This window comes from Kryptolebias marmoratus, linkage group LG14, assembly GCF_001649575.2.
Source record: "Kryptolebias marmoratus isolate JLee-2015 linkage group LG14, ASM164957v2, whole genome shotgun sequence".
NCBI classification, from domain to species: domain Eukaryota; kingdom Metazoa; phylum Chordata; class Actinopteri; order Cyprinodontiformes; family Rivulidae; genus Kryptolebias; species Kryptolebias marmoratus.
The window spans coordinates 13,704,228-13,727,675 of NC_051443.1; the positions used below are offsets into that span (position 1 = coordinate 13,704,228).

At 39.2% G+C, this 23,448-nt stretch overlaps 1 protein-coding gene across 9 annotated transcripts in view; it reads right to left on the reverse strand.

The window, feature by feature from the left end:
• The window catches only part of nedd4l (NEDD4 like E3 ubiquitin protein ligase), a 41,734-nt gene that overhangs the window by 14,748 nt on the left and 3,538 nt on the right, over positions 1-23,448 (reverse strand). For 4 of the 9 annotated variants that reach the window (XM_037979347.1, XM_017407676.2, XM_017407675.2 and 1 more), the window contains exons 3-12: positions 18,450-18,531; positions 16,602-16,640; positions 15,347-15,400; positions 5,570-5,620; positions 4,107-4,168; positions 3,757-3,859; positions 2,905-3,059; positions 2,545-2,680; positions 2,259-2,447; positions 2,027-2,104 (exon numbers count right to left, since the gene is read on the reverse strand). In XM_037979347.1, the coding sequence (XP_037835275.1) occupies positions 2,027-2,104; positions 2,259-2,447; positions 2,545-2,680; positions 2,905-3,059; positions 3,757-3,859; positions 4,107-4,168; positions 5,570-5,620; positions 15,347-15,400; positions 16,602-16,640; positions 18,450-18,531 (949 nt within the window). Of the gene's footprint in view, positions 1-2,026; positions 2,105-2,258; positions 2,448-2,544; positions 2,681-2,904; positions 3,060-3,756; positions 3,860-4,106; positions 4,169-5,569; positions 5,621-6,533; positions 6,570-11,066; positions 12,527-15,346; positions 15,401-16,601; positions 16,641-18,449; positions 18,532-23,448 lie in introns of those variants that run through there. The other 5 variants (XM_037979346.1, XM_017407671.3, XM_017407670.3 and 2 more) reach the window with 2 other exon arrangements.

Here is a 23,448-nt window from a genome sequence, read left to right on the forward strand (position 1 = left end):
GGAGTTCACTGTCAAAGGAGATGAAGAGGGGCAGAAAGTGAGGCGATTTTTTTGATTATGAGCCATGGTGGGAGAGAGCAGTGGCTGTGAAACCTCTAGTGCAGGAGTGTCCAATCCTGGTCCTTGAGGGCCACCATCCTGCATGTTTTACCTGTTTCCTTGCTCCAACACACCTGATTCAGTGGTTAAATTACCTCTTCTTGTTCTGCAGAAGCCTGCTAATCACCCATGTATTCAAATCAGGTGTGTTGGAGCAGAGAAACAAGTAAACCCTGCAGGATGGTGGCCCTCGAGGACCAAGATTGGACACCCCTGCTCTATTGTAACTAATGTAACAGTTGACTATTTTAAAAGGGAGATCAGCACTGAGTTGTTACTCTTAGATAGCAAAATTGTAAGAATATTAACTTTATTTTAAGAAGCCCTGACAGTCTACACCATTCTGCTGGAAAGGAGGACATTTACTCATCATTGGGTTATTTCCACTGATGAGTACATTTTACCCCCAGCCACTGCAGCTTTTTCAATCACATCCAAGAATAAAATTAAATTGGAACCACAGAAACCAAATCAAAGAAAAGAGTTGCATTAAAAAGAGCAGTGAAGTGATTTGCAGCGATGACACTCGCAAAAGGTGATTTAAAAAGCAGATTTCACCCTTAACAAACTGAAAATAATTACAAAAAGAAAAGGACAGTTCTATCCAAATAATTCAGAGGGAAAATAAAAACAATTTCACACAAACAGTTACTAACATGATCTGCAACATCTATAGATGCAGACGCCTCCTAAATAGTGTACAACCCTGTGAAAACTGCCTTTAATGTGGTTTCTCCTGTAAATTAATCAAAACACATCACACAAAATAGGGTCATAGATTAGGTTTTTTTTGTCATTTAAAATGACCTCAGAAATGTCGATTCAGGAAAGCAAAGAGTGTTGCAAGAGATGTTTAATCTCAGGCCCAAAACAAACAAAACTTAACTTTGAGGCCTCCAGCAACTTATCAGGTTTCTGAGTCTGTTAAAGTTTGTTTTTTTTCTTAATACCCGGGGTCATAGTTTGTCTAGTAAAGGTTTGCTCGCAGGGAACCATATTGCAAAACTCTCAAGCATAATCATTCTGACTGATGAACTGAGATCCATTCACAGTCACGTTGTTTTTTTTTAAGAGAGAAGATTAAAGGACTGATAAACACTGTACTCATGTTGAAATACTGGAAAATTTCCATAAAGCTTAAACGATCTGTAGTAAAGACAACTTTAACCTAAACATACTTTATTTTTTTTAACTATATTAAACAAGAAGCAGTGGTACACATGTTTAGGTCCAACTGATGAATTATAGGGGGGGAGATTTTGCTCTACTTCAATAACGAATTGTACTCTATACCAAATAAAAGAAGTTAAAAGTAATACATGCGTTTTATATATCCCCTGTGATGAATTCTCAGCCACTGACTGTCCTGAGATAGTTGTAATTCAAAAGGAAAGGCTGACATTGGCACCTGCACTGTTTATTGCACTATGACTCAGCTGTGTGACCGACATCTGACTCAGATCATAAGACGCTGTTGAGCTGAATCTTCACTGATGCTGTGACTCAGAAGACTCTGTGGGTTGTATTTGAACTGATGTGGTGCTTTCCTCAATCTCTGCTCCCCAGCCAGGATTGCTACAGGAATGGACATACTGGCTCAAACCTGCGGAGCCTACATCTCCGGCGCACATCAAACACAACAGTAGGTGAATCACAAAAGCAACAGTAATGAGAGGGCGGGGAAAAGGAGTGGTTAATTTACAGTCAGGAAGAAAGAGATCAAATCTGAAGAGACGGGAAAGCCACCTTGCATGAAGACGTGGAAATTTGACATGCAAGAAAAGAAGCCACAAGGTAAATACGTGACACAAAGTACTCAGCCAAGAGGAGTGACCTGCTCAGGTAACAGGGCAAGAAAGGGCATAAAAGGTAAAAAAAAAAAATAGGTAGTGGGACAGAGAAAATCCATGGGTTCAAATATATGTACCGTTAAAGGAGGAGCCTGGGTCTGATCACTGACGCCATCTGTCATACTTGAGGAACGAAGTCTGTTTGACAGCTGGCTCTGTGCAAAAGAGAGAGCAAGCATTTTATGGCTAGAAACAAAAAAGAAAACACCAGCCAGCAACTCTGTCTGGCTGCAAAGATTTAGATTACGAGCATTTTTTAAGCCAGATCATTTTGGTTTTGACTACACAAATTTAGTGTTCAAGTCTCACCAGAGATGAGCTGGGCCCTGGCACTTCACCATTGGTGTCGGGGGTGAGTGACAACCTGAGATTTAAATCTTCAGAGAACTCCTGAGCGACAGGCGTTGGCGAGTGCTGTGGGGTCAACACAGAGGAGGGACCAGGCAGAGACTGGGCCAAGCTGTCGTTGGGATCCTCTTCTGTGATGAGCTCCCAGGACTACGGGAAAAACAAAAAAACACACATCCGTGTCACTCAGGACAGCTGTGGTTTATGGTGGCTGTACTCTCAGTGTGTCTGTGTTCTTTTCTCTCACGTTGTCCATGTCCCGGGAATCCAGGCGCTCGTTCTCTAGGTCTTCACTGATGTGGCGCCTCGCTCGGAAAACACGGTGCGCTTCCTGATGGATTTGCCGCTGTTGATTGTCACTCTCGATTTCTGAGATTACGTCCCTTAAAATGAAAGGATGATGTTACAAAAGCTGCCACTGTAAATCAATTAATCACATGGTAATCAAAGTCAAAATGCAAGCAACAGCTACAGCAATGTTAGAAGTCATTAAAGGAAATAAATATTTTGATAACAAGAACTTAGATTTATTGAATTCAAGCTTTATGCTAAATTAAAGCTGTTCTAAAATTCAAGAAAAAAAAAAAGAGAAAGAGATCAGAAGTACATGTTGGAAGGCCGTTTCCACTGTGTAGAGCGGTTGTTGTGGTTGACATAGTACGTGCGTCCCAGGTTGTCCACCTTTTCCTCCCAGCCAGGAGGCAAAGGAGGCAGCAGCTGCTGAGGCCGCTGGGAACCTGAATCCACAGACTCATCCCAACCCTGAAAAACAAAGCACACGTTTGCTTTAAATTAAACAAAAGCTGTATGAGAAACTTACTTCTGCAGGAAGAAGATGAGAAGGTTACTGATGACTGCAGTAAAATACTTTGCAGATTATCAATGTATCAAATTTAGAAGAGGATTCAAGTATGAAATACATAAAAAATGGAACTGGTTACATTTTTTAGCTTTGAAATCTAGTTGACATTTACTGGTGTTTTTGACAGACAAGCAGCTGGCTGTTAAATCTAAGCTTTGAGGCCTTTTACTCTCTTAAAATGCATAATACATGCACACACACGCACACAAGCGCCCTTTAAAGTAAAAGAGGCAAGGCTCTTATTTTTGCAAAAACCAGACGACTCCATTGTAAATGATTTTTCCAGACCAGAACCAGGAAAACACTTTTTCCAGATACTGGCAACAATATGCTTCCCAAATTCTCAGAATAAAAAAAAAAAAAGAGGAGTTGTCTTTTCTCCACCCACACCTCAAAGACATTTCTATTGGTCCAAAGTAGGACATTTATGTTAATCTTTCAGCTTAGAGCTGTGCTGTCATTGTGAGGAAGGAAGTAATAAAACTAGCATCTTGTCTGGAATCGTGTTATTTAAATAAAACAGTTTAAATAATGTCTTTGGTAATACAAAGTCAGCAGTTTAAACCAAGTTAACAACAACAGTGTCTGAGACCTTACCTCAGCCTCCTCCCTGATCTCTCCAGCCTCCTCCTCATGTCCTCCTTGTTTGGGCAAATAGGCCATCTTCAGACGCAAGTACCCCTTCACCCTGGACTTGTGGCTGGAACAACAACATCTGCTTTACATGCTTGAAACATAGGTGAGTTTCCAAACAGCCTATTAGTATCTGAGGGAAGTCACATGAGTTTACTCCTGCTGCCCACAGCTGACATGGCCAGTGTTGGACGCACTGATTTAACTTCAATACATTCTCATTGTCTACTCTACTAGCAAGTTAAGGACAACTATTAATGTGGTTTATAAAGTTACTTATTATTTTTCCAAGCACCCGTCCGGCAAAAACTGACCTCCTTGGCCGCAACAGAAAGTCTTTAAATGTGTACGGACGCTCCATGGCCGGGTCTTCTGTCTAAAGATTAAGAAAACAAATTTGTTAATTGAGCACTCAAGTAAAGAAAATACACATCTTAGACACAAACTATCCCAGTCACTATTTTAAAGTACAGCTACAGCCTCCAGTGAAGTTGTCCCAGAGTCATTACGCAACGCTGAGGTTCTCCTGTTACAAACTGAACAGCAGGAAAGTCACCACAATCTCAAATCGCTCTCAACAGGGCCAAACCAGTCCATGCCGGCAGCTCACCACATCCTGCTCTGTAGCGATTGTTTCTTATTAATCTCTATTGATCAAAATTGCTTATGGAATTGCTGAAGCTCCATAACTTATTAGATCTGTAAAAGGGATCAAAGTTGTAGATAGTGGATTAAAAAAAAAAGCTGTTAAAAAGCACTACTTTAACATTGTATATGGGCTTATTTTCACACAGGTCTAACAGGTGAGTTTCTTCTAAAGTTCACGCTATAGTTTGGATGAAAAGAACTAGTCCAAGTTCTGCACGGCAAATGTGGCTAATGTCGCTTCGTGTTGACTCATTTCTAATGACTCAGCAGCGCAATTCAGATGCATGAAAAGGAACATTATGAGAAGCTATTATGGGGGGAAAAACGACTGATGACTTCAGAAATGTCCAGTAACTATGAATAAGAAATTTCTTCAACGTAGAGTCACGCATAAGGTAAATGAACTGAATGAAAACACACATATGGACCCATTTATAAAACAACTACAGTTCCTTACTTCACTTCTCAGCGTGACTCAGATGTAGCTTTTATTGGTTTACAGATTCTAGGACCTTTGAGACCCAAAAAGGACATTAATAAATTATACCAAGCAATTTTTACTGAAGTGCTTTTCACGTCAACAAGACTGAAGTGAGAAATGATCCAGCTGTCAACACTCCTCTCAAATGAATATAGGGGCTGCAGCTTTTTTATTTTATTTTTTTGCAGCTTAGGTTCTTGTTATTAACGTAAGCAGTGTGCACCGATTCTGCATGTTGTTGTTTTCAAAAGCTGTTTCCCAGCATTCCACGCAGTCCAAGTATAAGTGAGTGTGTGAATCTGACTCGTGTAGCTTTTTCCACTGGATCTGATGTTCCATAACCAAAGTTATTGTGTTTACATTCTCGCCTGCCCGCTTTCCATTTCTAACAAGGAGAGTGTTGTTTGACCGCCACAACAAAATGCTTCTTATTGGGCTGGCATTTTCTCACACACGGTAGCACACACAAACACTGGCACAGCCTGACCTTCATAGGGGTTAATAAGAGCAAAACCGAACGATAAGAAACAGCTGAGTCTTCGAAACAGTCAGTTTGTGTACACGCACGCACGCACACGCACACACACACACACACACACACACACACACACACACACACACACACACACACGGATGCAAATAACTCACCGGCAAATGACTGAGAGGAACATCGACTTGCCCGAGGAAATCATCTCTTGTCTGGGGGAAGAGAACGAGAAGGTCAACTTTCCAGGCTTCCTTTAATGTGTCTTTTGACTGTGTGTCAGAAAAGGTCAAAATTTCCAGAAGAAACAGAAGGGCAAACCACAATGTTGAGATAACTCATTTCATTTCTCAGAAGCAGGAAAAAAAAAAAAAAAAGAGTAATTATTTGTATTTCACAAGCTGCACCATCCAGAAATAACCTCTAGCCTTTTATATGAACACCTGTAGAGATCTGAAGAATTTCAGATGGCTGCAAGGCACTAAAGAACAACACTGGGCAAATATTAGTTCATTTTAATAGAACTAGTAAAAGGCCTTGGCTTGTAAAAATTTAGCATGTTCTTTATTCTGGGTAATTGATGAGATTGGAAAAAAGATTTTTGGTTGAGATTAACATTTTGGTATAACATTTAATGTAGTCTAGTATAGCCGCAGGCAGCTATATCACCTTTATATTCCAACAAAAACAACAAGCTTAAATACTATGGTTAGCATATCTGAGTCTGGTTAAACATTTGGGTTTCTTATCCTTAACACCCATTAGGTCATTCTTAAAGTTTCCAAAAATGCCACAAAGCAGGACAAATTTGTGAGGATGGCGTTGCCTGAATTAACGATCAAATAATTTCATTATTCAGGTGTCTACGTCCTCTACCAATCAGTATCCGGTGTCCAAACAGAAGGCTCAGTCTACGATTTTATTTATGGACAGGCTTGAGTTATCACTTCATAGGAGGAAAACCCTGTGAACCCAGCAAGGAAAAACAAAATCCACTGCCACCAAGTAGAAGCCAAGTCAACTGACAGAGGGACAAAGGACAGATGTGACAACAGGGAAGAACCAGGGAAGGTTTGCGCTTCAGTTTTCAGAGGCCCACAGGTTTGTCCAGGATTGAGGAATGATTACCTGTCCGAGGTGAAAAAGCCCATTCTTGGATGAAGCCTGTGTGTGGGACACAGCTTATTTAGACAACAGGCATAAATGAACAAAGAGACGGTTGTTTGCTGAAACTGATTTGACACAGAGAAGCTGGGGTTAAACAATGCCTTTGTACTTAAACTGGTGTGAGTTTGAGTTGTGAAAAACCTGTTGATTGTGGGGACGATAAGAGCTGACAATCAATCAATACATCAATAAAATTGTCAATCAAAAGGCAAAAAAAAAATACCTCAACAAACGCAAACAAATTTCTTACTAAGTACTAATGAAACAGAAGAAAATGCCAGTGTTTTTGGTAAATTCACCTTTTAATGACAATAAAAAATTATTTATATTCAAAAGGGGTCTTTAAAAACAGCATAGAAAAGTTTGAAAACCAATGCTTTACTTAGAATTACCTTTCGTCTCATTATAGTTAAAACACAGAGCAGCTCTATAAAGTTTGGTTTGCAAACTGCAGGCTGCTTGGGGTTTATTCAAGGATAAAATGTAAAACACTAACACTATTTTAATCTGATGATCTGCAGGAAAAAGTTAAGGCACCACTGGGAGATGAGCTCACTGGATTCCCACAACAGTTGGCATACCTGGAAATCAATGACGAATGGTTACAAATGTGTCACACGAAAACTTTATAGCTTTATAAAAGAATGTAAACACACTTGTGAGTGCGTTTTGTGCGCCCACCTACAAAATAAAACCCAGACACACCCAGTAAAGAGTTTCTCCTTGGAAAACTACCTAAATTTACATCAGTAGCTGCTTTTGCTTACCAAACTAAACAGGCCTATAATTTACTTTAAAACCTTTAAAAAGTTGAAAGAAAGCCAGAACTTCACCCCATCATATATCGTTGTTTCATGTGCATTGATGAGTAACTTACAATCATGAGTCAGTAAACGTTTTGCAACATACAATCACAACCTTTCAATTACCCTTTTAACAGAGCAATGTCTTTTTATCCAGGTATTTGGTGAAAGTAGTACACTATTTTATGCTTGTCTTGTAATTCTGGCAATCTTCATTGGTGCATTTAAAAAAATGAAAACAAACTATGTCTTTGTGGGAGTGTAAGAGTAGCAAAACACCTAAAGAAAACTTAAAAATTGATCCTTTGCTAAGTTGTTTATGAGCTGGCAGAACACTAGTTTATCTCTTGAGTAAAGTGTAATTTTAATGCTTGAATGATTCATAGGTCAGAGTTAAGTGGCTTCACAAACAAATAAAAATAAAATAGTCGGGAACAAGAAACAGACTGAAAATGAGCAGTATTTCTCCACACTTTCTGAAGTCCTCTCAAAGTTGTTTTTATAGATTAGCTACTTTTTTTAAATAAAAAATCTAAGTAACTTAACAGTTAAAAAAGCTAAGGTAAAAGGTAAGTAATAATATAACATGGAAACTGCATTTAATATGCTGCTATGAATGCAACACGGACCCTGTCACTTCTAACTTCTGTAAAGATAATTTAGCAATGGCCAAGTCCCCTGGGACGCATTGTCCTACAGCAGACAAGTCTGCCTTTTTCACTTCCTAATTTCAAACAGTGGTTATTTGTGTGCAAAGGGTTTACAATTACAGAGCTGTTAAAGGGCCACATCTGAGTCTACAGCTGCCTTCCAGGAACAGGTTTCACACAGAGTGGGGGTTAGCTATGAAAAAGCAAAAAAAAAGCAGGAGGGACACAGAAATTTCTGAGATACAAAAAAATAAATTAAAATAGAAATATATATATATATTTATGGTGACCATCTTTAAAAACGTTTGAAGATAAAACACCAACAAGTCCTGCATCTCAATAACTAGTTGCACATATACAATAGTTTTAAGCAAGTAGCTGTTTATCTAAAAAAAGCTCAAAATTCATCTATCAACCATAACATCAAGACCACTCATGGGTAAAGAAGTAACAATGCTCAACTTGGTACAACACAATGAAAACCTGCCTTCTGACATCCATATGAATGCCATTTTGACATTTTGTCTCCTGGAAGGACAGCAAAAGGGTTTCACTCCACATCCAAACTTCTCACATCTGTTGAACTAAAAAGGATCTCATCACACAGCCTACAGGGCCCCAAATGTTTCATTGTTAATGTGTTTGTAGAAGACAGACCAGGACACCAACAGATATTCCCAATCCATACCAGAACGGTCAAGAGTTCTTGAGGTGATATAAAGCTAAAAACACTCAATATATCATGCCTGGAAATGAGGAAAAGATACTTTCTGATGAAGTTAGAAGAAGAGGGAATAACAGAATTTATGACATAAGTCAACTTGGAAGTAGTCCAGGCTGGCACTGAGGTGTCAAAAGGCTCCACTCAGCAGTCTCCGTCGAGGAGAGCTGGATGCCACTGTAACTAAATTGCAATGGCATCCAACTCAGACAGCTCAAAGTTGACAGAGAAAAGCCCCTCATAACAATACTAATTTGAATCTCTGCCACATGTCACAAGACAAAAATAAAAAGGAGAACCCCTTACCCCAAATCCCCCTCCCAACCCTCTCTGCCTCAAATAACTATAGCCATCCAATGTGGCCTTCAGGAAGGTTTGAAAAAAAAAAAAAAAACACTTCTGCTGGATGTCAAGGCAGGGCTGCAATGAGCATATGGCTCTCTGACGTAGCCATCTGTAGCTGCTTTGTCTGGAACAAACAAACAAGTGCACGCTATTGTTATTCGATGCTTGGGCTTTAAAAAAGGGGCACTCCAGCTTCAGGTTACTAGTTGGGGAAGACTAGTCTTCATTACTAATCTCTTGTTGCTTCACCTACCTCAGTTGCAGTTTTCTTTGCAGTAATACAGTGCAATTTATAACTGAAAAAGGCATGAAATGGACTTGGCAGAACACTCCTGTTTGCCAATGTTTCCTTCACGCTTAGTAGCACAGTTTGATATTTTGGTCTTTTATATTTGGAATCAATTAAGTTGTCTAGTTTTGCTGTTAGGGAGGCTGAATTAATTGGTTAAACAAATCTACCATAAATCTAAAAGAAAATGTTCTTTAGATATGAGACCAATTGAATATATGTACGCTATATATGTTCAAAAAGAGATTGTTAATAGTTATTGTTTTAGACACTTCCTATTTAAGATATGTACTTTAGGACAAACTACTAGGACTGGGAGTAGCCCTAATGCTCCCAACGATTGCCATAAAGCTTGTACTTATAATCACTTATAATTTATTTATGGCCTTTAACTTTGAAAGTTGTCTTTTATCTCAGTTCAAAACTGGAAAAAAGTTTCAGGATATCCAATTTTTGGAACATAGAGTGTATAATATGGGAAAAGGAGTTATAATATACACAATGACTGTAAACATAAACCTTCAGAAACACTTTTTAAGTAGTGCTGAAATGTCCAAATGAGGCTAAGGCCAGTGAGCTTCTTGTCAGTGATCATGAAAGACTGCTGGTAGTTTTTCTTTGCCAGGATAAAAAAAAAATGTTTGGCAGTACTTGTTGGACTGATCAATACTCAGAACAACAGGAAAGTTTGAGGAAAAAGATCTATGAAGGAAAACTGCAGATTTAAACAAGTTGGTATAGTATCTTAGAGCTAAATCGAAAAGCTGAGTCAATGCCAGTAAACCGATCAATTTAAATTAACTCTACCAATTCCACCAACAGGATTTGGCAAATATCCAGCCTTGTTTATGCCTGAATACTTGCTGATGAGTACAAAAAGTATGTGGTCGGGCTGCAACTTCCTAAGGGACATTTATCAAAATTAGTGGGGTGTATGTGTACAAATTGAGTCTTAATCCTATGTTGTATAATCACTTCACATTAAATAAAAGAACAATTCACATCAATTATTAAAAGGCCCAAATTAATACTACATTCATGCCCATGATGAGAATGTGGCCGCAACTGTAAGAACAAAAAGCAAAACTAAAAGACTTCAGGCTCTACAGACATACTCGTATTGCTTGTGAAACGTCTTGCTCTTTGCTTGGGCTGTAATTACATCTTGGATTTTAATCACTTATAGAGCAGCTGCAAATATACATTTCCATACCAGACTAGAACCAGAGAACTAATGATGTGCTTGCTCTTAAAATCAACAGCCATGCCTGAAAGAGACTAAAAATAGAAACGGACAACTTTTAAAAGAGCGCTGACTGCAGTTGTGGGTATTATCAAAACTTAAGTGCCACATTTCTGTGACACAGAAGCCAACAAGTGCAGAGGGACAAATTATCCTTTCATCCACATGCATGTTCCTGTTTTTCCTTCATAAAAGAATTGGCCAATGTGTGTGAAACTTGAAATGCCTGTGGTTATTAAGTGAAAGAAAGCCAGAGCGAGCGCGACTTACTTCGGCAACTGTGTCTGTGCTTTCACTTCCCAGAATGTTACCACACTTTTCTCGTACCACACACATCTCCACATGTGTATTCACAAAGAAAATAAGCAGCAAAAACATTTTCCTTTCACCAAAATCTTTCAGAAGGAGGCTACAGTTTCACAAAACTTTCTCGCAGTCTTTACCTTGGAATTACTCGTTAGCTTATTGCCAGCACTCACATCCTGATCTCCACCTCCACCCGGGGTAAAATATATCTTGAAATGTGGCTGCCTTCTGGGACTTTCCCCAGTGATTTTAAAAGTACAGCAATTAGAGCTGTTTTCTGGTTCCAGCTCCACATCTGTTTGATTCTCTTGTATAGTCTGAAAGTCTGCACCATTTTTCTGGTGTTTATTCTCCAGCAACAACCTCTGATGAAAAGAGCTTCTTTGCAGTCGGATTCTTGGATAACGCACCGTGCGGACGCCTCTTGTGCTACCATGGCTCAAATCTGTGCATTCCTCCTGGGATAGAGGAGATCCTTGTCTGTCTTCTATCAGATCCTGGTTTTGTTTTTGCTGAAGCTGAAAAACCAGTCTCTGCGTTGCACCATTAACACCAAAGCATGGGTTCAGGCTCTGCTGTTGGACAGATCTGCCATCCCCACCATAGGGAAGAATCCTGAAATGCTGGGCATCAGAGCCAACAAGAGAATTTCTCCTAATGCAGATGGCACCAACACTGATACCAGGTTGACCTCCTCTGAATGTAGCATGGCCATTGGAATCAATACTAAAGACTCTGCGTTTTGGGAGGTTTGGCTCTGTCAGAAAAGATGGAGAGTTTAAAGAATCGGAGCTGTAGTATGGAGGAGGCGGATGTAGTGGAAAGCCTGCTTGAACAAGTGGTTCACTATATGCAGGCGCAGGTCCTGGAGGAGTATAACAAGGTGGTGGGATATCATCAGCATGCCCACCAGATTCTCTATTACTTAATCCATTAGATCGCTGGAGAGAGATATGCATGGACGAGCTCTTAGTGGGACGAGGTTCCGAGTAGGTAGCGAGCTGGGGTATGAACATGGAAGAGCTGCGTTTAAGCGAAGGCTCCGAGCGCAGACCAAAAGTCGTTGACGGGACATGTTGCGCAGTTGACTCCTGAGAAGGCCTCAACAACGGAGGTGGGTGCATGTAGGGTGCTCCGGCCACCCCACTGTCTTCCTGCTGCTCTTCAGACTCCGTCTCTAGTATCTCCGGGGCTGTGTTACTGCGGCCAGATCCAAAGTACAAACGCAGACGTTGTGCCATTTTCGCCTCAAGTCCGACAGCTCCAGTTCACTCTCGCTTACTCTCTGACTGGTTGCTGTTTCACTCCTCTCCTCGTGTCGCCCACCTCTCCTTTGGGTGGCCAGATGACTGATCCCTTTTTTCTTCCACCTCTACCTCCCTCTTCCCCCTCCTATTCCCACCCTCTTCAAGTCTCTTCCACAACTTTCCTTCCCACAATAAACTACACAGAGAAAAGACAACTCACTACGGAAATAACTCCAAAACAGAGGACAACTTAAAGCTACATTTTCCAAGCAAAGGCAGAAAGAAGGCTAAAGAAAGAGGAAAGAAAATAAATAAACAAACAAAATTAAGATCCCTGTACAGCTCGACCAAGCACTAGCGACAGACAGCAGAAATAGCCTTACTCGAGTGACAGCCAGCATTCCTGACATGATTGGATAAGAGCCTGCTGCGCTTCTCGTTCCCGAGGTGACTGGGCTGACTGTCAGTCATGTGACTGCAAATGGCCTCACCACCTCCTGTTACAACCCCGCATTAACCTCATCTGCTAACTAAACCCCTCTCACCTCCAAGTTACATCTTGCTAACCCCTGTCCACACGTTCCTCCATTCTCATGATCTTCTTCTAACATCACCCATTATTCTGCCACCACATCTATCAAGGTCTTTCCTACAAGTAGTACTAAAAACTGTCATTAAATCAGCCTTTTATGTTGTTAAAGATAAGTAGAAATTATGCCGTGCATGATCACAGTAACTATGATTTCTATTATCTCCTCATCAGAGCTGACACATCACTAATCTGCCTGACTGTTCAGCTGTGGTCACCAGGAGAGGGCAATTAGAAAAAGAGGGGGGAAAAGGAGGAAGAACCACACCCATAAACAAAAATACAATCCGTCTCTTCCTTCAGCAAGCAACCATCAGAAACATTTCTCACCAACTAACCCACAAATTGACACTCAGACCAACACAGAATGTGAAATAAAAGTTGTGTCTTACAACTTTTAGATGTGAACCAAAAAAGGGATTTGTAGGAAAACTGTTACTAAAAATGGACTAGACCAAAGGCACCAGCAGAGCAAAGAGCAGACTATCTGACAGATTGTAGCTTTGATAAGGCAAGCAGCACAGTTGTCTCTGGGGAAAGATGCATCTACTTGACACAGAATACACACACCGTTTCCAAAATGAAGCCAAACACTTAACCAGCAGGATGTTTTATAGGTTACTCTAAACCCACTCAAGATAAAATTCAGCTGCGATCCTTATCTGTAATGCTGCATGAAATAAAGTACTCAAAGCAAAAGCACTTGTAATAGACTATCTGGCAAGAGCAGAGGGTATAATAAAGACATTTTTACAGACAACACCCTGAATATTCATACCGCACTTTTGCACTGATTCACCAGCGTATCAGCATTTACTTTGCCTGAAAGCAGACTTATTGAAGGAGTCTATGCACCGAACGGACAAAGCTCATATTATCATTTGACATTTCAGAGATAGATGGGTGAAAAGCGGGTGCCACTTTTTAAGTTCAACTGGTTAAACCTGTGGTTTAGCCCACAGTGATTCATTTTAGCCTCCAAATCATGCTGCAACAAGACACTGATAATGTACCATCTTGAATAAAAAGAAAAAAATGAGGAAAGTTAAAAAGGAAGAGACTGGAGTACAAGAAGAAATTGTGGCTTGGCAGCCTGTTACATTTGGTGATGACACACTGCCTGCAGTGTTATGCACAGTCAATAAATGTGTGTGTATGTGCAAGTGTGAGAAATGTTATGGAGAATGTTCTGCATAAAGGAAACAAAGCACCAAAGTGTGGTCCAATGGCAGGAAGCCCATTCTGCAGAAAGTGCCTGCCTCCAACGAGGCGCTGTGCTGCTCTGTAGGTCTTAAAATGTAACGATTAGTCTTATATACGTTTTATGTGCACACACAAACAGGAGATGACATTTAGTGTATTAAACACCTCAGTGTATCTGTAAGTTCACACAGGAGAACCAGAATTTTTCATACATGTCATAGCACAAGCTCTGTGAAACATTTCATCTTATCAACAAGATGAGCATAATTCAATGGATACAAAGCAGCCCTTAAGAAAAAAAAAATACAAGACAGTGGTGGGGGAGTTGCTTTGGCATGCATACAGAGATGGACAAAAAGTGCCTTCTCAGACATATAAGGAGTGAACTGTCTGTGCTGGTCTTTCTTGTGTCACCCTCTTCTACACAGCAGCAGTATAGAAGAGGGTTCTTATTGTACTGAGGGAAAATCAACAGCATTTTTCTATGGCGTTGTTGGGAAAATAAATCAGTAAATGTTGAGCATTAAATTTCAGTAAATAGGACAATCATAAAATCATTGAACTAACTGGAAAACTAAAATTGCCTTGAATCTGTGAGGCCCAGACAGTCTCTTATCTAGTCAGTTGAGCTGCATGGGAGTATTAGTTTCATCAAAAACAAAAAGCTCAAGCTTCTGCTATTCAGAAGACAAATAGATAACACAAAACTACCAATTTAACCTTTTGATTATTCCCCCAAAACAACAACCACTTCACCCATGTGTCTGCCCTGTAGATATTTCACCGAGGTGAAGCTTTCGCACTGGCGTGAATTACCAGATTTATTATCGAGACCTACTTGTGGCGTTAATTGTTGCCACACTTGACATTTATTTTGGTTGTCGTGGGAACCGAGTGCCTACAACATGAATATTTTTACAAGTCAAAGAAATTTGTGTTCTCGTCTGGGAGAGAAACCTGACGTAAGCACAAGTCAATAATGGAGTACATTTTTACAACTGAGCAATGAAACCAGCAGACTAACAAGCTGTTAGGTCTACAAATCTACCTGATCTTACAGTTCAAGAAAAAAATAATATAAACACAAGGCAGATTAGATCAATCTGATTCCAGACGGTACATGATTTCTTTGGTAAAATGGAAGCAGAATGATTCCAAGGAAACGCTCCACAGAAGTACACAATATTATAACTGAGACAAAAAGCAGAAAAAGACAGGGGTGCTCAAAAGCAAATTATTACCAAAGAAACTAAACTGAACTTTTTGGTAAATAATATCAAAGTGAAACATACTTGCAAAAAGAGCAAAATTAACACAACAAAACTAAAATAAACTCTAGCTGTTAATTATTAGGGTCGTTAAGAAGAGGGAATCTTACCAATCTGTTTTCATCAAACACCTCGAAGAGAAGCCTGTGGTTCTGTGGGCACACCTGTGTTGGCAACAAAACAACAGGGGGAGATTTTACTGCAGTCATGCATTTGCTATACGAATCCAATTCTGATGTATAGCACTGTGCAAAGGTTTTAAACCACCCCTAATTCCTTCATACGTTGCTCTGATGGAAAGAGACTTTCTTGTACTCTTTTAAAGTGATCTTGATCAATCGCCCTGCAGGTTTTCTGAAGGGTTTTCCAAGTTTTTTTTTTGAACTTCTGCTGCTTCTTTGCTCATTTTCTGTCCAGTCCTTGAACCTGACTATGACAGCCATATTGTGCAGTGTGTGCTTAAAAAAAATTTAGATGCTGACAGTAGACAAATGAGGGCCAAAAATAAAAAGGTTCAGGCTTACAAATGATCACCAGCAGATAAACTGCATCAGAATGTTGTGTCTTTAAGAAACGGGGGGAAGAAATACAGCAAAGACTTGACAGGAGCTGAGTGATGCATCATCTTTCAGCTGATGGACGGCTGTAAAACAAGTCCTCAGCTAATAGCCCTTTAGTATCATCTTGCCTGCACAAATATGCGTTTTGTTTGTCAAACTGTGCTATTTTTGGTCTACTTTAATAGATTCAGCTAAAGACAAACAGACATATTGTGTTTTAATGACAGGTTGCTCATAATAAAGTGCCAAAACATCCTTTCTAAAACTGCTTCTTTGCCATGTTGTCTGTTATATCTCATCTGGTTAATCCCCTAACTTTAGTAGCTGTTTTATGTCTGAATCATTCACAAGTCAAAAAAAATGGCTTCACAAACAAAATGCAAACATTACTCTGAAAATGGTCAGGAATGGATCTGACTGAAAAGGAGTAAAAACACAGCCAATGTCCAAAAAAAAAGACCTCCAGAAAGACATATTGATCAAGATCACATCAAAACAAAAAAGTCTACTTCTTTTGAATGAATTATAAAGAAATGAGTGATGTCTTTTGGACTTAGCACAGTGCTGTACATGCACAAAACATTTTGGAGATGTTTGTAATTTACAGTAATTGTTAGTTAAGGGACACATCATAAATGAGTGGCTAACATGGACTAGAAGACAACATTAAAGGAGGTGGAACCCAGCAGAACTAAAATAAAATCGAAGATGAACTACTTTATCCTCCAAAACACTCTAAATTAAACACATTCAACAGCAAATTGTGGTAGTGAAGAAAGCAGAAACGTTTTAAATCTGAACTCACCCTGAAGTAGAACTCTTCATTCCATTTAGGATTGAGGGTCTGAAACACGAAATGTAGATTTGGTTAGACCACAATTTATTAACTGCATTAAAGTCACAGTAAACAAGAAGTTTACAAAGCAAACCTATACATATCAGACTGAGAGGAAAATAAGTGAGGGAATCTGGTTCCATCATTTTTGTCAACGATCTTTTAGCTTCGTTACTGAAATTTAGAACCAAAAACCATTTCCTGCCGACAGGCTTTTAGGCTCCAGATTAACAGCCATGAAGATTTTCACACACTTTCAGCCTGGATCAACTCACCAGACTCTCCTAAACCCCTTTCCTTCTGCCTCACACATTTGACATTTTATCAGACTGAGAACTATGCGACACTTCTCATTAAAATTCTCTCCTTGAATGAAACGACTTAAACACTCAAATGTCGATAAAACCGTAACTTTACAAGTCACTCTAATTAACAAGCACAACATTTAACAGCACAGCAGTGCCCTTTGACAAACAGCTCATTTGATAGAAAAACCCATGATATATAAAAAAACAAAACAAAAAAAATCGATAAACAATAATAATAAAAAATCCAGGACTGCATTCCAAACTTTAGTACTTGCGGTATCCTAAGGACAGTCAGTATTAGTCTCTGCTCGGCTTTTCATTTTTGTCATATTTTCCATCATGTTTTTTTATATTATTTGCCATGAGCTAAGCTCTACGCTTCAGCAAAGATGCTATCAAAGCTGCCCCAGTTTAAAAAAAAAAACAGAAGAAGAACTCACAGAAGAGCCAAGCAGTGGTACTTCTTCTTCTGCTCCACATAGCAGTGTATTGTCAGCTATTTATATCCTATAAAGCAATCGTAGCCACTGGCAGCATATGTCTGCCTGCGTGGAGGCTCGAGTTGTCCGACTCCTGCAGAGGCTTTTTCTGGCAGCTGATTGTAGCCAACCACAACTACCACTAAAGAACAAATTCACTGAAAATAATACTATTAATTTTATTGATATGCTTAGTCAGACTCCATCAAAGTTTTACTTCTATTATAATTTCAAAAAGCCCCTGACTTAGAAGTGAATAAAATATAATGCTTGACAGACTTAAATTAAATCATGCAGAGCAGAGATTTTACAATACCCCAGCCCATGTTGAAATTAATATCTTCCCCGAATAGAATTAGCCTTAATATCAAGTAATAGCTCCCCCTGCTGTGAACAAATTTCCTCCCCAAAGCAGCCCACTGGGGTTGAAAGACGTTGGTCTGTGACTTCCCCCTCTAGACTCTGCTGCACAGAAAAAAAGGAAGCATGGCTTTCCGGTGCTTTCCTGTGCCTTCTCTCACAGGATGAAATGATTTGCTTTGATTTGTAGCACAAAATGGCACTAGTTTTTGTGAAGTTTTAGGAGGGTCTGCTGTAAACTATGACTTGAAAAAAAGATGCATTTAAGTGACGGTGCACAGCATGTTCAGGAGGAGATCAGACATAAATCGGACATCAGTTTCTATGCACCACAAATTTGGAACAAACTTCCAGAAAACTGTAAAACAGCTGAAACACTGAGTGCCTTTAAATCTCAACTTAAAACCCACCTGTTTAGAGCTGCTTATGGCTAAATTAGGGTTAGAGTGCGGGTTTTTGATGTCTTCGATGTTTTTCTCTTTCTTACTGTTTATTCATTGTCACATGCTGTTTTTATTTTGTTTTTTAATTATGTAAAGCACCTTGAAATGCCTTGCTGCTGAAATGTGCTATACAAATAAAATTTGATTGATTGAATGATTGATAAAAGTCAAAAAGTGTCCGACCAAATGGCATGCGACACGTTTGAAAGGGTTTCCCTTTGGACTTACCTTTTTAATAGTTTTCGTCTGGACTAAGGCAAGCTCTCTGTTTTCATCCGCAACATAGAGGGAAAGCTTGACATAAGGATCACTGCAGACAAAAAACAGGAAAAAGTACATGTTGAACACTAGTATACCCAGGACAACATTTAAAAACTAGCAAACGTTTAAAGCAGCAAGAACAAAAATAAGCCGTTTCTAAAATAAAAATGGATAAAATTATGAGTGATATGAGCAAATAATTTATTTCAGAGTTGATTGTATTTAAATATGAAGCATCTGGGTTTTTTGATTCATTATCACTTGCTGCCAAAGGCGAAGGGGTGATAGTGTTTTTGCCCGTGTCTCTGTGTGTGTGTTTGTTGTGTTGGCAAAATATCTCATGAACCACTGGATGGAATTTGATAAAACTCAGAAAGTAATCATTAGTTGTGCATCTACAACTGATTAACTTTAGAAGACAACTCAAATCAAGATGGCCACCACAGCTAATCAGCCTTAGCAAACACAAAAATGGCTATAACTCAATCAAATTTGCAGTTTTTGAGCTGAAGTTTGATGTGGTAGTAGCTGAGAGTCATTAAGGTCATATTTAGAGGGAAGTGAGGATCTCCATTTAGCACAACTGCATTTAAGAATGAGTATAAAAAGCAGCACATGTACCTAACCTTTCTTTATCCTCTTTGTACTCCCATTATCATATCAACTGTGGACACATTACACAGGTGCACCAGTTTATAATGGTAGCCTACAATAAGGCACTGTATGTTTTCAGACCTGAAACCTGACCTTACGCCTGCCCTGCAGATAAAAACTGCTTGCATTTGGGAACTGTGAGATAAAGGCTGTAATGCCATATTGACAGAGTGCTAAAAATAGAACCGGCAAAACATTTTGAGGTAAGTGGCATAAATAGTAAGAGGAGCGTGTGGGACTTTTGCCACTTAAGAAAAACAGAAACGGTTTCTTTAGAAGTGCTGACAGGGCAGAAATCGCCGAGCTCGACCATTCAGAGAAGTCAATATGCTGATACCAAAACAAGGAGGAGTGTCAGGTTTACCATTCCCAAAATCTCCCCAAAGCTTCTTTCATGTGTTTAATTTCAAGATGCAATAAAAATCCTTTGAATTAAGATATAAAAAGCTACACAACCTAAAACATTTCCATTTTTTATTCCCTAATTGCTGATTAAAATGTTGACATATAGTCTAAAAACATGAAAAAGCATCTAACAAAATGACCACTCTGATCATTTTAAATGTACCAACAACTTGAAATGTACCATCACAATTACTGGCACATTTCTCTGCCGTTTTCCTTTTTCCCTTACTGTGTATTCTGAAATAACCTGTATGCAAATTAATGTCATGTTCCAGATGGTGTAGATAAGACAGCAGGCAGCTGGTCTTCACACAAACACATTATCTACTTAACCATAGTATCAATCTTTTCTTTCTTAGTTCTTATTAAGTCTTCTCTCTTCACTTCTGGATGTTGTCTTACAACAAATGAGGCTTTTCTTTTTTTATTCTTAAGTCGTTAACTTACACTTCAACCTCCAAAGCTATCAGGCCTGACTGTGTTCAAGATGAGTAGGCTGAGACAGATAATATGTTTATCGCTAAAGAAGCAGTGCGTGAACATCAGCTCCAAGATGAAGACGCCAACGACAAAACATGACAGTGAGACATCAAAAAGCGTCCACCGACCAGAGGAAAAAACTGAAAACAATACCTGACGGGACAATACAGAACTGCTGCGACACCAGCTGTGTTTTCATCCAGACGTCAAGGGAAATTGAGGCAAATCCTTAAAAGTGTGTTTCCATTAACCAGTTTGGAAAAAGAACTACAGTGTTGTGAGGATTTGGTATAGGCCACGTACTGTATAATGTGGCAGTGGCTGCAAACCAAACACTGAATTTTGAGATAAAAAGACTAATAAAACCTGCCATCTTAGCCATTCACGACTAAGGGTTGTATTATGAAGTTTAAAGCTTTTGTACAAATTTAGGATTGCCTTGAAATGTTTTAGTTTCTGTCAACCTCTTTGTATAAATCTAAATGAATAAATACAAAGTGAAACAACAGGTTTTTTTGAATAAAGTTACAAAACTCCTGCCTTACAGTATTACCAACCAACATATTATTCATGTCTTGTACATTATTCAGGTTTCATAAAGTGAAGTTTGGTAACGGTTAGTTTTTTTTTCTGTTTTTGCTGCATGTAAATCAGCACCCTAATGTTAGGAGGATAACTCACCAAAGCTTTCTTCAGGAAAAGCTTATGTAACACCAGCAAGATAGACAAACCACCTCGCAGTCATGCCTGACAACATTTGTTTTCATCAATATGTTACCACTAACAGTTAGGTTTAAGACCATTTTTACCTACAAGGAGCTTAAGCTGATAGTAGCTGTGCCTTGCCAGGCATTTTAAAAGCACGTATTCAAAGTTCATCACCACTAAAACTTCGAAAGCAGAAAAATAAACGAGACAAAGGATCGGAACAGTTTGTCCACCGCATAGATTTGTTTGTTCTCAGTCACAGAAATCAGATTGGCAGCAAACAGTGAGACTGCAGTTTCAAGAGGACAAAGATGATTTAAGGTTCCTGGCCAGATCAGCGCACTCCACCTAAAGCCTAAAAACCTCCTTCATCATCCCCAAATTACTGCAGAGGCTGCATGTACCACAGCTCAGCAAAAGGAGATTTGAACATGTTTCAAACAACCTGGGAATCTGTTTTACTTTGATTTCCTGACATTAAAACTGGATCTGAAGAGAAATCTAATTCCAGTCCAAATATACCCTTGTTTGGTTTCAGCCTGCCAGTTAGAAGACTGAATTACATTCATATGAATGAAGCAGTTGAGAGGATGCTAAAGAAAAAGAGCAAAGAGAATCCTAAAACTGAGCTGAAAACATATCCCTCAAGTAAATGTGCTGCTGCCTAATAGCTAATTAATGTCTTCAGGAACCCCACAGCCTCTAATTGCATGTTTGTGTGGTTCTGTGATGTGCTGTGACTAAACAATAACAATGAGCCTACTGTATCTCAGCTTCTCAAAGACTTCTTTTCTCCCTCCCTCTATTAATAAAAACCCTTGAAGGGAGACAGACAGGTAACTTCAGGTCAAGATGAATTAAAGGCCTCGTGTTCCTTGAATGAATGTATATCGCCCACCGCCTTTAATGCCAGGGTTTTGGACTAAGACCATCTTGTGTTGAGAAATGACTGAGTTGGAGCCATTTTGGTCAGACCTAGATATGAATGTCGTGCGCAGTCTCTCGTGATGTTTCAAGTTGTCATGCTCTGAGTACGTGTTGCAAATGACTCTACTACCACACCACATTTTAGCACAATTTATATATAGCTGATTTATAGCCATCTTTGCATTTTCTAAAGCGAGTTGGATGTGGTGGCCATCTTGATTTGGGTTGGCTCCAAAAGATAATTAGTTATAGGAGGTACAGCCAATAATTATTTTATGAAAGCTTCAATAAAATTTTGTATAGTGCTTTGTGATTTGTTTTGATTTCAGACAGACTTGACATCAAATAGGTAATGTCAAAATTTTAAACAAACATATTGTGTGATCTGTTAGCTCTCAGAATATGCATTGGAGATCCAACTCGGCTCCTACCACACCAAATTTTAGGTTGATATTTGTCAATTTGACTGAGTTAAAGCCGTTTTGTTTTTTGTTATTTAAAAGTCAGCTGGCTGCGGCAGCCATCTCAAATCAGGTTGATTCCAAAAGTCACAAGCACTCAGAAATACACGAGCAAAAACCATACAATCGACCTTCACTTTTTCAGCAATGGTTGATAAAAACATTTGAGGTTGCTGGATTTAAATGTAACTCTGTTTACCTTTACTTTCTCTGCATGAAAGCTTCTTCAGATTCTATCAACAACACTCAAACTCAACATGTTGTTCAAAAATAAAAGGAACACAATGTAGCAATGTAGCTGTGATACAACATTAGCAGAAATACATTCGGAGCAAGCTGGCACTGTTTGAGCCTCTCAAAATGTGACAGACTGCCAAGTCAGCACCGTCTGTGGAAGCTAGCCACACATCAAGTCCTCATTCAGTGGTTCTTCGTTACAGTTCAGCTTTCACCACAGCTCGCCTGAGATGTCTTGCCAGCAGTGCACCAGGATGCTCGCTCGTGCCCTCTGGCCTGAGTGGAGCTCACAGTGCTAAACTTGCTAAGCATTTTCCCAGGGAATGTCTGCTTTTTACACAGCTCTGATATGAGACATTACTATAATCTAAAAAACAAAACGCTGATGATTTGTCATATTGTTGTTTTATTTGATGTCTCTGCCAGTACTGGTGTCGAATCATGGACTGCTTATGTTCAATGGACCTCGTCAGGAAGAGGTTCTTATTCAGCGTGTTACTAAATAGCAATATTAGTCAACATTAAGTCAGCCTCCTCTTTAACAGCCTATCACTGACGTGGCTGTGACGTGTGTTAGCATCACACTTTCATGTACAGACATATTCAGGCATTCGAGTGCAGGAATGTAAATTCAGCCTTCCAGGAATCTGCTGCATTGGATGCGTTTTGTCAAGAGAGCGAGGGGAAAAAAAAACGCAACCTCACTGCAGACACCAATCCTATAATGATGCTTGGATCTTAAGAGCTTAAAACTTGTTTCATTTCCTACTACAGCTGAAATATTAATCGGGTTACCTTGTCAAATGACAAGAAACTAAAGAGCAAATATTTAATCATTCAATTATTTTCTAAGCATAATTCACAGTTTTCACAGTCTGGAATATTGGAGTTTGAGTTTTATTTGTTTGGGAAAATACTAAAATGCTCTAAAATAAAAATAGCCATTTGTATTTATCAACATGTCATAGTTACAGGTCACTTAACCCTCCAGAATCCTTCAAAAGAGAGTGAAACAAAGAGAGGTAGAGAAGCGCTTGTAACTACCGAAGGTCACAGGAGGATTAAAGCAAATTATGTGCAATATTGATGCAATT